Source organism: Clupea harengus, chromosome 7 (assembly GCF_900700415.2).
Source record: "Clupea harengus chromosome 7, Ch_v2.0.2, whole genome shotgun sequence".
Classification (NCBI taxonomy): domain Eukaryota; kingdom Metazoa; phylum Chordata; class Actinopteri; order Clupeiformes; family Clupeidae; genus Clupea; species Clupea harengus.
The window spans coordinates 14,823,532-14,839,170 of NC_045158.1; the positions used below are offsets into that span (position 1 = coordinate 14,823,532).

At 42.3% G+C, this 15,639-nt stretch overlaps 2 protein-coding genes across 2 annotated transcripts in view; both read left to right on the forward strand.

Moving 5' to 3' along the window:
- The first annotated feature begins 206 nt into the window (after nt 1–206).
- Nucleotides 207–6,416, forward strand: mrpl1 (mitochondrial ribosomal protein L1). The gene is made up of 9 exons (XM_012828627.2): nt 207–318; nt 1,992–2,103; nt 2,608–2,878; nt 3,825–3,908; nt 4,210–4,281; nt 4,599–4,710; nt 4,841–4,941; nt 5,272–5,353; nt 6,262–6,416. The coding sequence occupies exons 1-9, from the start codon at nt 288–290 to the stop codon at nt 6,363–6,365; spliced, it is 969 nt and encodes a 322-aa protein (XP_012684081.1). The 5' UTR covers nt 207–287; the 3' UTR covers nt 6,366–6,416.
- Nucleotides 6,417–6,514: 98 nt separating this feature from the next.
- The window catches only part of fras1 (Fraser extracellular matrix complex subunit 1), a 109,196-nt gene continuing 100,071 nt past the window's right edge, over nt 6,515–15,639 (forward strand). Inside the window, exons 1-2 of the mRNA XM_031570638.2 lie at nt 6,515–7,834; nt 9,135–9,166. Of these exons, the coding sequence (XP_031426498.1) occupies nt 7,768–7,834; nt 9,135–9,166 (99 nt within the window). The 5' untranslated portion in view covers nt 6,515–7,767. The remainder of the gene's footprint in view (nt 7,835–9,134; nt 9,167–15,639) is intronic.

Consider the following 15,639-nt stretch of genomic DNA (forward strand, 5'->3'; position numbering starts at 1 on the left):
CATATATATATCCATATCATTGTACGTTGTAGAGTTGGGGTCTGTTTAAGTGTTTTTGAGTTTAGGCTAAGTATCTTTTAATTTGTACGTATCAGTCTAATTAATATTTCATATTTTTCGGAATCTCAACCTACATGCCAGAGATAGCTTGACGCAACAATTATTGTATGACGAGGTTTTGTGGTATTTAGGCCTACGGGATAATCTATTTGTTTAGTAGGAACCCAGAACGTAAAATCTCTTTACCCAGACGGCTCTTCCGGTATGTGACATCGTGAAGCGTAAACATGGCAGCGTCCACGAGGAATCTTGTAAGAGGTCAGATGACACTTGATTTTAAATAGTTATGTGCATTGCCATTAAGATTCTAATGAGAATATTTGTGCATGAAGTTTTGCAGTTTCAAACTTCGACTAGCGCTTATTTTTTTACCAGGGAAGTAGCCCGCTAAATTGTGCTAGATTTGCTAACATCAATGCAATAACGACATGTCAACTGTACATAGCAGGAAACATTACCGTTTCCCAACTAACGTTTAACTGCAGTGTATTTATTGTTGGCTGTTTTATATATTTCACGGACAGTTCCGAGATGTTCAGTCAATTCAGCTGTTAACATACATTTTGTAAATGTGTTATCTATCTGTGTGTATGTCAGTCATTTATACAGAGATGGAGAGTCCTGCAGTAATATGCTGCACTAATCTAAAACAATCAAATTATACAATGGACATGGTATAGTCGGCTTCACTGTAAAAATAAATCAAAATTACAGAGCAAATTGTGTGTCGAAAGAGAGAAAAATATTAGGAAAATCTATTTGTACAATGTCAAATAAGTATACAATATTACCACTTTGCACATACTCTGCACTCTTCTGATTTTGCACTTCTGGTTAGATGCTAACTGCATTTCGTTGCCTCAGTACTTGTACTCTGTGCAATGACAATAAAGTTGAATCTAATCTAATATTATAAAACAGATTTACCAGTTACTATTGAGATGGAGTTTTGTCCAAAAACAGTTTATCCAAGAGAGAATGAATAGGTGATTAGATCCAGATCCGTTGCTATTCATAAATATTCATGAATGAATACAAATATGTTAAATCAGTTAAATAGAATGTAACTAAATAGTTGCCGGGTGGTCCACTGTGGTATGTCAGTGTAACTGATTCTGTGCAAACCATCCAGTGACTCGTAAACCCTCGACACAGTCTCCACAGAAATTACAGCTCTTTGAAGGGAGCCGGATCTTATCGTGCTCAGAGCAGAGAGGCCACAGCTAAGCAGACAGGAGGATGGAGCGTGTGGCTGTGTTTTATTTATTTGTGCTGTAGAATGTAACCACCGTGAAACAATCTGAAAGTAACATTTTATTTCTCTAACTTACTGCTTTGTTCTCGCTGATGCCACTACCTCTCTTCATTCACTCTCTAGCTCGCTCAACCCCGTTGCTCTCCCTCTCCCTCTCGTTAAGCTGGGGAGGTGCCAACTTTGAATGGTGTGTTTACAAACAGCTACGGACAAATCCTACTCACTCGTCTACATTTTGTGACTGACTGGTTCTCACTGTTCACATAAAGGGGAGTGAAGTGGATTTAGGGCAGGCAGTTTGTCTAACAGAACGGCTCTCAAGTATGATGCCGATCTCTTCGCTCGTACCAAAGCTCTATTGAAAAGAATCGTATTGGTCGCCAATTAAACATCACTAGTTATTTGGTTCTGGCGTGTCTCACTCCCAATCCCACTCCAAATCAGACTGAGGATTTGTGAGAAAATGTCCGTTCTATTTAAAAGAAATAACATTCAACTTAACCCACCCACCTAGGCAGGTTGATATGCCTGCTCTGATGAACGGGTTCATGAGTTTAGCTACCGCAAATTGACTGTCAAACAGGATTATTGTGTTGTTTGCTTATATCTTGAACTATAGTTTACCCTCGTCTAATCAGAGTTCATCGAGGCTAACATCTGACTGTTGCTCTTCTAGTTCTAGCCGGATGCCAAAGACTGAGTCTGACAGCACCATGCGTCTCAAGGGTGTCTCACAATGCAGCAAGGCAGACATATGTCAGGACGTATGCAGCAGCAGCGGCGGCAAAGTGAGTTCTGATGTTTTTGTCAGATGTGTTGCCTATCCTTGGCCAGGACTTACTGTACATACTCATGTCAGAGATTGGCATAAGATATTAGAAGTTCTGAAGATCTTTGTATATTTGTTGCATGACTCAATTCCACCTTGCTCAGTCCCTGCAGGATTTTGCGACCTTGCAATTTCGCAATTCACGCAAATTCAAGGATTTCCCACAGTTGCTATTACGGGTTGCAATTTCGGTACTACAATATTTCTGCAAAACAAACGCATCTCATGGAATTTCTGCATTATTTGTGATTGATTTAATTTAAAATTTAAAATTGAGAATACCTGCAGCATCAATCACAGCAAACCCCTGCAAGATCCTGGAGGGACTGAACTTACTCCTTTGGTGTCTTACTATATGTATGATATGGTTATGTGAAACATATTTATACTTGAACTGGGAACTAGTCTTTCAGTAAGCAGTTGCATAAAGCTCATGCAATTTAAATAATCAATTTCTCCCCAGGGCCAAACCCAAGGCAAAGAAAGGTGAAGAGGACAAGGAGAAGAAGGAGAAAAAGCAGCGTGTAATAGATAACACCGGTCGACACAAGCCAATCGGCTTCTCAGCCTGGGAACCAACGGATGATGTGTACCTGCTGAGATTCTACCCCAAACCATCCCATGAGACAGGCGCAGCTGTGGACCTGCTGAAGGAGATCCAGACGCTGGAATTCACTCCCTCAGATCAGGCCGTGTTGGTAGACCTGAGACTGGACATGAAACTTGAGAAAAAGGTAAAGTGACTTTATTTATTTATTTATGTATTTATTTATTTATTTATTTATTTGTTTGTTTGTTTGTCTTCTTTTTGTTGTGGTTGTGGCTCACTACTCTGAGTCGTCTGAGACTCTGTCAGTAACACTGTTATGATCTCTTGGTGGCATTTTTAACAAGTAGGGTATCGTGGTGAGGAAAGTGACTTTCAAATTTGGAACAAAATAAGAGTCGTTACATTATGTTATTTGGAGAAAGAAAACTTGATTGGGTTTTCAAAACAAGAGGAATACACAGACGGTATCACAAAAATGAATTACAACATGATTTTTTCACAGTTGTATCTGATATGGGGCCTCAGATGTGGTCTGGCAACACTGGCGGTGTGGACACACACATACGTACGAACAGCAGGAGTAGAGCAAAGCAGTAGTCACACACAGTCTGAAGCCATCAAGCTGTATTGGACAATAAGATGCTATGCTTATTCTTTAAAGCTGAGTAACAATAGTGCAAATCTTGGACGGCTAGTTGGAATGACAGGTGCGCGTATCTATCCTCCTCATGATCCTATGCCATCAAAATGTATTTGAAGATGATGCCATAAAATGCCATGAAAACATACTTCAAAAAGTGGCACATTGCTTGTAGTGTTTTAATTATCCTGTCAGTAGGGAAACAGCTGACAGTTGTGTCTTAGTCGGTCTTCTTCCCTGTGACTAAACCCCTTAGAAAAGGCCCTTATTTCCAAAGCCAAACTCACAATGAAATGCATAATTGTTGAAAACACTCTTTGCGAAATCAAAGATTCATTACTTGGGGTTGTTGTAACATTTGTTAAACATGCATAAAAATCTGGCTGTGCTGTCAGTGCTCAGAAGATTTTGCTTTGTGCGTTGTGAAATGTTGAAGGGCAACTGAGATTTGCTCTGCTGGGTTTTAATCAGTCTTTAATTACTCTCACAGAGAAAGGTGGATCCTTTTGTCAGCACAATGCAGCTACCCCATCCTTTCAAGACGGAAACAAACAAAGTTATAGTTTTTACAGAGGTGAGTGGTTTGGCAGCATAAAAGAAAACATCATTTGATTTAGCTTGATTTGAAATGGCTAAATGATGCTATTTAGATAACGAATGAATGCTGTAAATGTAATCGGCTTGTGCTGTGTCCTGTTGTTCTCACACACTGTTGGGTTTTATATCAAGTTTAGATGCTATAAAATGTACCAGGTACACACGGCACTCTGGGTGACCCTGTTCCTGTTTGACGTGTGTTGGTGGCTGGTGGCGGTGTTGTGGATTGCGCTCGCGTCCCCCTCAGCCCTATTAATACTGCTGCGGTGTCTCTTCAGACTGCTGAGCAGACGCAGCTGGCCCTGGCCAACGGAGCAGCGCACGCCGGAGGGGTGGAGCTTGTGCAGAAGGTAAGGCTCCACTGAGGAATCGCTACCTGCTACCTCCAACCTGCAGAGGCCAGTAAGGACTGGTGATGCTTTTATATCTCAATAAGCTGCCGTACAAATGTGGTTCCGGAGTGATGTTCTAAGGGGCAGGTCAGTAAATAGGCAGAGAGTATGCTCAGATCTAACCTCTGAGATTTGCCCAGATTATAGTGCTTCGGTAACTTTTGTCTGGCTTTCAACCACGATTTTGTTTTATTTTCCGTTATTCTTACAATGCAGAATGTCACTGCTGTGTCTAGTCCATGTGTTCACTGCATTTATGTATTGCTCCCTCTCAGATTTTAGATGATGAAATCCAAGCCGATTTCTACGTGACTGTGCCAGAAGTGCTACCGAAGTTGGTCCCTTTAAAAAACAAGCTACGGAAGAAGTTTCCAAAGAGCAAGAGAGGTCAGAATTTTTCGAATGTTTGATCATGGTATCTGTTGTGTCTGTTAGCCTTTTGATTTGTCTAATATGTGTACTCTATCAGAAAAATAAAATCTATTAAACCATTGAAATAAAATATGTGAACATCCAGGCACTGTCGGAGTGAACATTCCCAAAATGCTGAACCTCTTTAAGACCGGTCATGAGTACCTGGTGGAGAGAGACTGCTACATCATCACTGAGGTTGCCACGGTACGGCCTTAAGAATGCCACGTCTTGGTTATTATGTAAAAAGTTGAGGCCAAACTTAGATAATATTAAATCATTTAAATATTTTTAAAGTTCTATTTATGTTTTGTGGTTTGGATGTGTGCAAGTAATTATTTTTTTTTTAAATATAAATGCTATATAGTATATCTCAAATGCTTTTACAAGATAGTATTTACTTTCTGCTAACCTGGAAAAGATTGGGAATACCAATCTGGTTTATGTTACATTGATGCAGATTTCCATTAAACCCAAAAATGAGTTGAAATCTAGAATTAGATTAAAAGATTAATTCCTGGTTTTCCTATATTCTAGCTGGACATGCCCAAAGAGCAAATCCTGGCCAACATTCAGGCCGTCGTCAATGATGTCTCTTCCCACAAGCCGGCCAACTATAGTATGTCCCCGCCTTTTGTAGTATTCAGTGTCCTTAATGCAAACTATACTATGTACCCGCCATTGTAGTTACCAGTGTCCTTAATGCGAACTATAGTATGTACCCACCATTGAAGTTACCGGTGTCCTTAGTGCCAACCATAGTTGTTACCTTCCTTTGTAGTTAGTGGTGTCCTTAGTAGCAAGCATAGTAGGTACCCGCCTTTGTAGTTATCGTGTCCTTAGTACCAATTACCAGTTTGAGTGGTCATTAGCAGAGTTAACTCATTACAAGGCGCTGTCGCATCTGTAGTGTTTGGTCTCTTATTCTCCTTTCCCAGTCACTAATGGTCACCGTGAACCTGAATGAAATAGTTTATCTCCACTTCAATCCAAAAATAACAATTGAAAGTTTGCGAAGTTGGAGATTTGAACACTATTTCCACCACCGGTGTGAATTGTGCATTGCTGACATTGTCTAGTTACGGCCCTTTTATGTGATGTTAGCCTGTGTTATGGGTGAGGTGGGAGTTAGGCAGTCTTGTCAGCATGGCAATGTGCTTCAGGCGCCTCTTCGGTACAGCTGTTTGAAGTCAGTCAGCAGCACTCCTCCCCTCTAATTTGGTTGCTAGGGTGACATCTGTGACAGAAACACGAGAGCCATCCCATCTGCATATTTGGGTTCACGGTGGAGATGGTTTGATTCCCTGACAGCTGAGGCATGGCATAGTTATGGTGCATACTACTCAATCCAAAGCAAGCTTAATGGGTGTCACTTTAAGAGATTGCTCCAAAAATGTTTCTTCATTTAACGATCTGACCCATGTCTTTCCAAAAGCGATAGGAGTTTGAATGCTATATTTATAATTGTAGCATGTGTTTCAATCCACTATATGGTATACTTATTGTTTTGTTCTGTTTATTTTTCAGGCCCAATGATAAACAGGATGATGCTATGTAGCAGAACTAGCGAGGCTCTACTTGTAAAATATGAAGACCTTCTGCCAAAGCCTAAAGAGGAAGGAGTACTGTGATCATACACATTATAAATGTTGTAATATAATAAAATAAAGCTGTGTGCTAAAGTTGTCTCTCTCTTGTGCATTATATCAGCTTTTCACACAGCTTGATATAAAACTTCATGAACAGAGCACTTTTCCAAGATGTAATATGTTCTGATATGTATACCTATTAGTTCCTGGAATTAAGTTCATATATTAACTTTTGAGGTTCTATATGTTGTGTATTGAAGCCCCTGTTTTTTTTTCTTTTCTTTCTCTTAAGTCATAGCCAATAAGTCAATAACAACACGACTAACAGCAGAGGGCGCCATTGCTTTTACTCAGCGGATCACGTAAATGCTCACACACCGCAACTATTAATTTAAAGGATTGAGTGGAAACGATCAAGACGATTGTGTGTAGCCTACTTATAATCCATCACAATATAGCCTGCTTATCATAAATACTATTGTCAGTGTTTAAACTAGTTTGTGTTTGCCCTGTTGTTAATGACCACATTGTATATTCTGTAATAAGCGGTCATTTGACTGAAGCTATATTGACCAGGATAAAATAGAGAATTAGCTAGGGTAATGCATTTTAACTCATTTTCGTACTCTGTCAGTCTCGTACGTTTTCGCACACACTACAGGGGTAACAGAATCTCAGGTCAGGCGTAGGGCTTATAAATAGACTTTTGTCAGTTCAGTTTCCTTGTGGTTTATCTTTGCCATGGGTTACTTAACTAACTAGTGTCACTTACTATCATGTAAGTAAAATTATTTCCCTTACTAAAAGGACTGAAACTAAATGCTCTGTCCGTAGCATCATGCAATTGGCGTTTAATTAATTTTTTTGTTAAATTAGCACAAAGCACTTCTCTGTGGCAGAGAGGAATAGGACAAATCATATGCCCTTTATTAAGATCACAATAGGAAACACCGTGCGTTGGAACTTGTTCGGGGGTCCTTTTCCCACAGTGATGGGAGGGGGGCGTTCTTTCTTTGCAAACCGCCTGCAACAACTAAGCCGCTTCACTGACTCATTTAAAAGCCTATGCTGCAGGTTGGAGCGACCAGGAAAAGTCAGCGTTGTTGGAACTATAATTATTAGCCCGACCAAAGGGCTCATTTTCTCCGCCATGCAATACAAACTCTAAATACACGGATTTGACTGTCAGGATTGCGAGCTGCTTTGAAGTTGTGTTGAAAGGTTGGACTGGATTCAAAACCGCATCGCATTCTAGATCGGATGCTCGGTGATACCTGCTGTGTCTGTTCTTGACTTCGGAACTTGTGTCAGACGCCCAGCCGAGACGTTGTCTCGTCTTTTGTGGTATCGGAACATTTTTATGAATTCAAGAAAACAATAATGATTCGGATTTAACTAGAGATCGCATTTTTCCTTTGGATTAATTCCATTTCATGCCGTAAGCATGGGTCTCGTGTGGATTCTCATTGCTACTCTCACTGGAATAGGCACCATCTCTAAAGAAACAGAAGGTGGGTTTGTCGCTGCGTCCTCAACTTTCCGGTTAAGATAAAACATTCGGGGCATTTGTTACCGTTCTGTACTGTGTTTGGGCTTGAATTTTTGGCCAAAAGATAAATGCAGTAATGAAATAATTTTAAAGTCATTTTAAAAACAGTATAGCGTGTTAAGTGATCATATAATATGGAGAACCGTCGCCTACTTTTTACATGAACTGTTAGCCTATGAAATGTTTATCTGACACAATATATGCTGAACGTTTTAATAGTTTATAATAAAGTCACCCGTTTTGTTTCTCACAATAGCATTTTTATTATATAAAGCTTATGGCCATCAAAGCGAAATTAATGATTTCCTCTATTAAATCCGCCATGCTGAGAGTTCCTCACCTCACACTGAAGACTGCTTTAAGAGACAAAGTAGGCTACATTAGCCAAGGTATAACATAAACTTACGCAGCCTTCTAGGAGCAAAATCAACCCCTTTTTTCGTGTGTGCACTCATAGCCCTCTGTCATTTTAACTTAAGACTCTCGCCTGCTGTGAGGTGAAGATACAGCCTGTGCATTGGCTCAATTGATGGTGTCACACTGAGTGTAGCCGACCTTTTAATCCTCTATCTGCTTCAAAATATCTGAGGAATGTATGGATACTCATCAGTCAACAGTTAAAATGGGACCTGTAAAACAGCATGCACAAGCTTTAGTGTGTGTATGATTGGAGATGATATCCCCTTCAAACCACTATAGGCTACAAGTGAAATTCAAGTGCAGTGCTGCACTGTTTCAGATGTGCTTTCAAGAAGATTTGTTGTAACCTACTTTAGAGAAATGTGGGAACATAACTCATGGTTTTGTTTAAGGGCAATCACAGTGGAGGCACTGCAGTAGTTATGAGTTCATAATATTAGCTGGACCTTTACGTCTCTTGACTGCTGAGGTAAAAAATATGGAGTGGATTTTTATTTTTTTTGCATCTGATGGTAGATCTCAGGTGTACATGTATATAGGCTACCCATAGTGGCTTTGCATGTTCAGCCTGGTGAACTCCCTATGATGAAGCTCAGCTTGAAGTTCAGGCCTTGTGGTCAGGTTCATTTCAGTGCACGAGCATTGAGCTCATTTATATTCCACAGTGAAAGTGGTAGTCAACCAGTGCTGTAAAATCCCAGTTGTAAATTCCCATCATAAATTACTCTGAGGGCCTATGACGGCCATGTTTGTACATTTATTCTAATTGTGATATTTTCATTCTCTCCTTTTTCTCTACTCAACCACCCCCTCCACTCCCCCCCATCAACCCCCATCTATAGGAGCGTGCGTCTATCAAGGCTCCCTGTTTGCGGTAGGTACTGCTATTTCCTCTTGCTCTCTCCACAATCAATGAACAGTTGACCTCATCTGGTTTACATTTCTGCCGGCGAGATTATTTGCCCAGTCTTGATTCATGACACTGGCCTGTTAGCTTACGCTGCTGAGTGTGTTGTGCCATAAATAATTTACCGGGGGCATTATGATGGCATCGTTACAACAGACGTTGACCAAAGCTCCGACACGGTATCAATCGAAAGCAACAGTTATTTGAGACGTTTTTCTGAAGCAGACTCATAAATAATGGGCTACAGCGGAGTTTTAGGATGCTAATGGGAAGGAGAACAAGGCTAGATCGCGCTGTCTGATAAGTGTGTGTAGCTGTTTCTCAGGGTGACTTGTAAGGCACAGAGCATTGGTTTACAAAGGCCTCCTGATGTTTATGGTGGGGAAATAGTACCGGACTGACAACACTACTGAGGCAGGACGCCACAGAGGCCTCATTCATAACTCTGCTGTTTTGTGTTTCCCTTTTCTGCATGTGTCCCCTTTTTGCCACAAATTTCCTCCCTTTCCAAGTGTAAAGTGTGCCCACGTGCCTTGTTTAATATAGCCACACAATCCATTTCCCATCTGTTGCAAGCTTTAACTTTGGCTAGCTACAGTATAACACTTAAAGCAACACTATGCAACAATTTGCCACTTTTTCAGGAATGTTTTTTTTTATGAGCAATTCCTTTTGGTATCATCTTCAAATTAATTTTGATGGGATATGGACATGTACTTGCCGTCAAGGCTATTCACGATTAAGTTCTCTGGTTTTGGTTGGAACACCCCATGGAAATGTATGAAAAGCCTTCACAGCACGACATCACCAACAATATTGCCAAAAGACGCCATTTAGCATGTTAGCTTTTATCAGTGCCAACTTTGCTGTTGGTGATGTTTGCAAGGTTTTTGCATGCTTTTTAGGTAGGTAGCTCAATAGCTTTAGACCAGAACTCCATAATGCTTCTTTTAGGTTTGGGCAGGTATGTGTGGTGGGAAAAGAATCTTGTCTGCTGGCAAGGCATGTCATTACACAACAAAGAAATCCAAGAACAACTGGTAGTTTCTGTAAAAACTGTGCTAAACACTGTCCTTTGCGGTTCGCCGTAACGTTACACTGGATTTTAACGGCAAATAACTACGAATTCCAGCCCTTGACTCTGTATAATCTGCGTAATTACAGCTGGAGTAAGTGTGGAGCGCCTGCACTCCCCTCTCCGGTTTCGGCACCGCACTTTGAAAATGACCGCTGCGTCCCTCCCGACCCCGGAACATGACGTCTCTCAGGAACTGAACTACTTTGTGAAGGGAGAGAAAGAAAGAGAGAGAGAAAGAGGGAGGGAGGGAGAGGGGTGGGCGGATGAGGTGAGAGACAGGTGGAGGCATGTTGTAACCCACTCAGGATGAGGCCCTTTGGAGTTCAAAGGGAGAAAGACCAACTAAACACCTGGAATGGCAGCATGATAATGCCAGTAGAGAGAATGAGAGAGAGAGAGGGAAGTGGGAGAAAGAGAGAGAGGGGAACGAGGGAGGGAGGGTGGGAAAAAATCAGATTAAAAGTAACAATGAAAGCACTCCCTCTTTTGTTCAAGTCTCTGGGCACAACATTAGCAAATCAAAGTGCTGTCAGTGAGCTAAGAGCAGGCTGGCATGAGCCCCATGCTTGTGCGCCATGGGTGGTAATGACCAAAAATGTGTTTGTGTGTGCTTGTGTGAACGTGTATGTGTGTGCACACCTGCCTCTATGTGTGTGTGTGTGCAAATGTTTGTTGTGAACTTTTCACTTAGATACCTGAGCAGAGAGTCTCTTTGTTTCCCCCCCACCCCCTCTAGTTTTTTGGGGTTTCTTCGTAGAGAGGGGGGAGGGGATTGTTTCTTTTTGCTCCTCGCTATGGAGTTAAGGTCAATATGAGATTTACCTGGTGAGGTAGCAGACTGCAGCCCTGTTAAGAGTTAAATTAAGTTCATATGAGTTTGACAGAAACTCATAATCTGAAATACTAAAGAAAGAAACACAACAAAAATAGATCTGCCGGTTTAGAATGTTCAGTTAACTTCTTTAATTATTTATTCAAATAGCTCCATTGTCAATTGGATGTTGTCTCAAAGCACGCTGCATTAACCAGGACGCTGTGTCTAGACAAGAGTGTTAATATCTAATGTGGTGATATAACTAAACTGAATACAATCAGCAGTTAGTGAAGATCAAGCGGCCTTCGGATGTGCTCAGTGGCTGGCTTTGGGTGGGCTGTGAGGAGACCTGATGAACCAGTGGTTGCATCAGGCCTCGGTGCAACCCAGAGAAACTTCAGTCGGAGCCTCCATCATTGCACCGCGCTCTGCAACACAGAGTGCCGCATCCAAATATATCACTGCACTCCAGGCCATGGATTCCTGGCATTGCAAGTTGTTCCCCCTGAAGCAATCAAAATGTAGGCCACTGTGAGAATAGAAGGGATCTAAACGTTGGTCGCTGTGATGGCACACATATTGTTAATTAATTGCGGTGACATCAAGTATTAATCATGCAGATATTACATCTGTCACAGTGGTTTGGCGTCTGTAGAATGTATACGAAAGAGTTCTAGATGCTGATGAACAATGTCCATATCTTTACATCCTATAGTGATATTGGAATTATATAAAGGTCCATGTTCATATATAACCACTGAAAATGGTCTGAGCTAATAACATATTTATAAAGCCAGTGGGAATTGTTCTAGAACCTTTTTATTGCCATTATAATTAAGCCCTCTCAAAACAACAGGAAGACAGGATTACTACATACTGTTGCGTGGAATCCATATGAATATGTGCTTCCCAAAGGCCAAGTATGTATGTAGACTCCATATTAGCCCTGGCATTGTGAGGTATGACATTAAGCTTTAATAAGATCTGACTGTTGGTCAAAGGTGGTACGTTTAGTAGAGGAAACTCCATTTCCAAGGGCCATGTTGGATTACTCTCAGCCGATAATTCCTCATTGGTGGCAGGATCACCAGGGACCAATCCTCGTGCTGCTCGGTTCCATGGCTGGAATCGCTCCCTGGGATCAGAGTGGGTTGGGGGGAGAGGGGGCACAGTTCACCTCTCTGTCTGGAGGTAAAGCTTGGGTGGCTGCCAACATCAAGATCAACAGAAGAAAAAAATTAAAATAAGAAGGGTGAAAACAATGGGAAGTGTAGGATGTCTTTCTAGAACGTGTTTCCATCTCTGTGCACCTCTAAGAGGGTTTTGTGGTGAGGCAGGCAAGGTCACTCACCTCCTCACCCATTAGTCTTGGCTGGGAAAAGTCAATCAGGATATGCCGCTTGCTTTAATCACAACTCAGATTGGGGTTCAAATGACGCTCAGTGAGACAACCTTGAGGAATGAAATGGGAATTAGGAAATAGGAACAAGGAAGGAAGCGGCAGGACAGTTTGTCAGTGTCCTTTTACGTGTTCACTGAACGTGTTCATTGTTTGTTAACTGAATGAATCAGTCTTGACCCTGCTAATCGCAGCAGTCTTCTTCTGACCAAGCCCAATGCACTTAAGATTGTATTAACGCTTCTGAATGGGGTCAAAAGCTCCATATTGATCGGCTTGGTGGACTTACCGGAAACTCAGCGCTGTATTCAATTGTCTGGAACCACCCTGCTTAAACTGACTTCTAAATGTTTCAGTGAGCAATCCAGCCAAGCCCACCGGACTGACCTTGAGGGGTTGACCTGAGTCTGGCCCACTGAACATGGGGGGGATCTCAACCACTCATTAACCTTAACAACAACAACATGGCGCCTTCTGCTTCCTCACAGTGCAGGACACTGAATGAATAACTTTGCCCACCAGTGCAAAAGTTCAACAGATAGCATTACAGGGGGACATGCTTTGAAGTGGTTGAATTGAAGATTGAGGTACTGTGGACAGATGGCTGTGTCAATACTTCAAGCTTGTTTCTTGAATCGTTGCCATAGCTGTGTGGCTAATTTGAACAGATTTATATAAATTCACAAGTTCAAAACCCTTTGAAAACCTTTTGATATTTATGTTATTTATTTTTTTCTCAGTCACAAGGGGAGGAAAAATGTTGTTCCTTGAAGAAAAATAGATTTGGCTTCATCTGTTAAAATCACACCAAATGTCTAAAGTATTTCAGTGCGTTGTGGAGATGTGGGATGAAAGCCTTGGCAAAGCACCCAGTGTGTCTTAATCGACAAACAAACAAACCAGTCCACACTCCTACTCCTTGTCTCTACACTGGCCAGTTGGAGCTTGACGGTTTCATTCAGAGGTGTTTGTCCAGAGGTCTCCTCCCTTTGTGCCCCAGTCCATTCCCGGGGCTAAGCTCTCAGTCTTCACTCAAAGTTTGTTTACAACTTGTCAGCAGTGGTGGACCTGGTTGCTAATCCCAAGTTTGCTCGTACACACACATACTCACACAGACACAGACACAGACACAGACACAGACACAGACACAGACACATACACGCAAACAAACAAACACACACACACACACACACACACACACAGACAGAGCACCCCCACATTCCCCTTAGCCCTCAGCTATACAAGCAGCAGCCATTTTAGTGTCTGGCCTGAGGCAACGCTTGGCTTTCTTTGTCTCACTTTGGTGTGCATCCTAGGCCTCTTCTTTCCCTAGAGTTTTTCTTCTTCCTGTGAATAAGCAGCTTGTCCTGTTGTAAACCACTTGTCTCTGGTGAAGACTGTTATGGAATGGTGGTGCCTCATCATCTGTGTCCCTCGTTCAACCCTCTGCACCCCTCCTATCTCTCCCTTCTGGCACCAATGGGCATATTGCTAAGTGTCTGTAATGGCAGGTTTCTCTTGGCAAGGGTCCACCATTATAAATCTGGGTGATTTTCTGTACGTGAACAGACTGGTGCTTAGATTACACGTAGGCCGGTATTTATTTCGTTCAATTCCTGAGTGATTTAAGCTTGTACATAGCCCGTCTCAATCTTGCGCTGTATTAGAGATAGAGCTTCCTGCCGCTTCCCATGCTCATAACAATTCTTACATCTCTCTCCCAGTGTATTTCGCCAGCTGTGATCAATAAAAGGCCTTTTGCGACTCCCTGTTCTTTTCGCAGGATCCTCGTCCAGGCGGATTCAGTACGGCTCTCTCTGCAGCTCTGCTGAAATCCCGAGTCAAATCAAATGTTGGGCTCCGAGGAGCTGTGTGATGTAAGTGGGCTCAGGTTAGAGAGGGAACAAAGCACTGCTGCAGCTCCCGTCAGCAGCCCTGTGCAGAGAGCCAACGCGAGTTAAATGTTTCAGAGTGAAGTGGCTTCGCCCCCCGCTACTGGTTTACGGTGAACAAAAATAGGCGTCAAAAGCCCCACGTGTTACATTGTGTTCTGTGTTGCCACGGTTCCGTAGGAACTGATGATGGAGAGTTTAGGCGGTGGCGAGTCGACGACTCTGACTAACTTTAACTTAGACAAACCAAGACCAGAACTGTCTGACTGTCTGAGTTCCTCATGTACAAAAAAAAGACATCCATACTACAAAAAATGAAGTTGTCACCTCGGGGCATGTTTAATCATGGATTTTTAAAAAGAAAAACATATATATATTCTGTAGGCTATACACTAGTAGAAGAGAGATGACAGGAGAGACGGATGCTCGCCTGAGGCCATAGTGAGCCAGACTGGGCCTGTCTGTGGCTCCCGCTTCCCTGTCGGCTCCCTGCCTGGCTGCATGGTCGCTCAACAAGCCCCCCACCCCCCTACCCCCATGGGCACCGGCTACAGAATCTCCACAGAACTGCTGCAGATACCCCCTTCCCCGACCCCAACACATTACCTTAAGGCTCGAGATATGGGCATGTTCCTATTCAGCCTGACAGAGAGATTCCCCCCTCCCGCTCCGGATCAAAAGCACAATCTTTTGGCTGTGTACCCTACCGATGTCAAAGAGCATGCTATGAAATAATATGGCTCCAGGAGAAAAGTATTTATCTCATTTTCGATGACATTTAAAACTATGTTCAGTATGGTTGAGGTGCAGCCCCCTGTGTGCATATGCAGTCAAATTCCAATGACAGGTGGGGGCAGCCTCCTTTCCGCTCGCTGACATTTCTATTTCACTCTTTTTTCTTCTTCGTCTCACTTATGCGGTGGAGGGCACTAGGTATGTGGGTCATAGTTTCTTGGTCGTTTAATAGCCAAGCTCCTTTGAGGGGAAGTACTGAGACCTCTCCCAGTCAAATAGAACCCAGCTTCCCATGTGGATTTGAGTGTGTGTGTTCATGTTGAATAATTTCCCCCTTTATTTTAGGAGAACTGCACAAAAGGGTTGCCTTTTATGAGGACCTTGAGCGCAAGCAACTGGTCTTCAGGTTATATTTATAGGTGTCTGTCTGCAAAAGAACCGGGTCTGAATGTTTCAGCTCTTTGAGTGCTCTTTGCCCTGTAGTTGAAGTCTGAACGTGTTTCAACTTATTTCATTACAGCC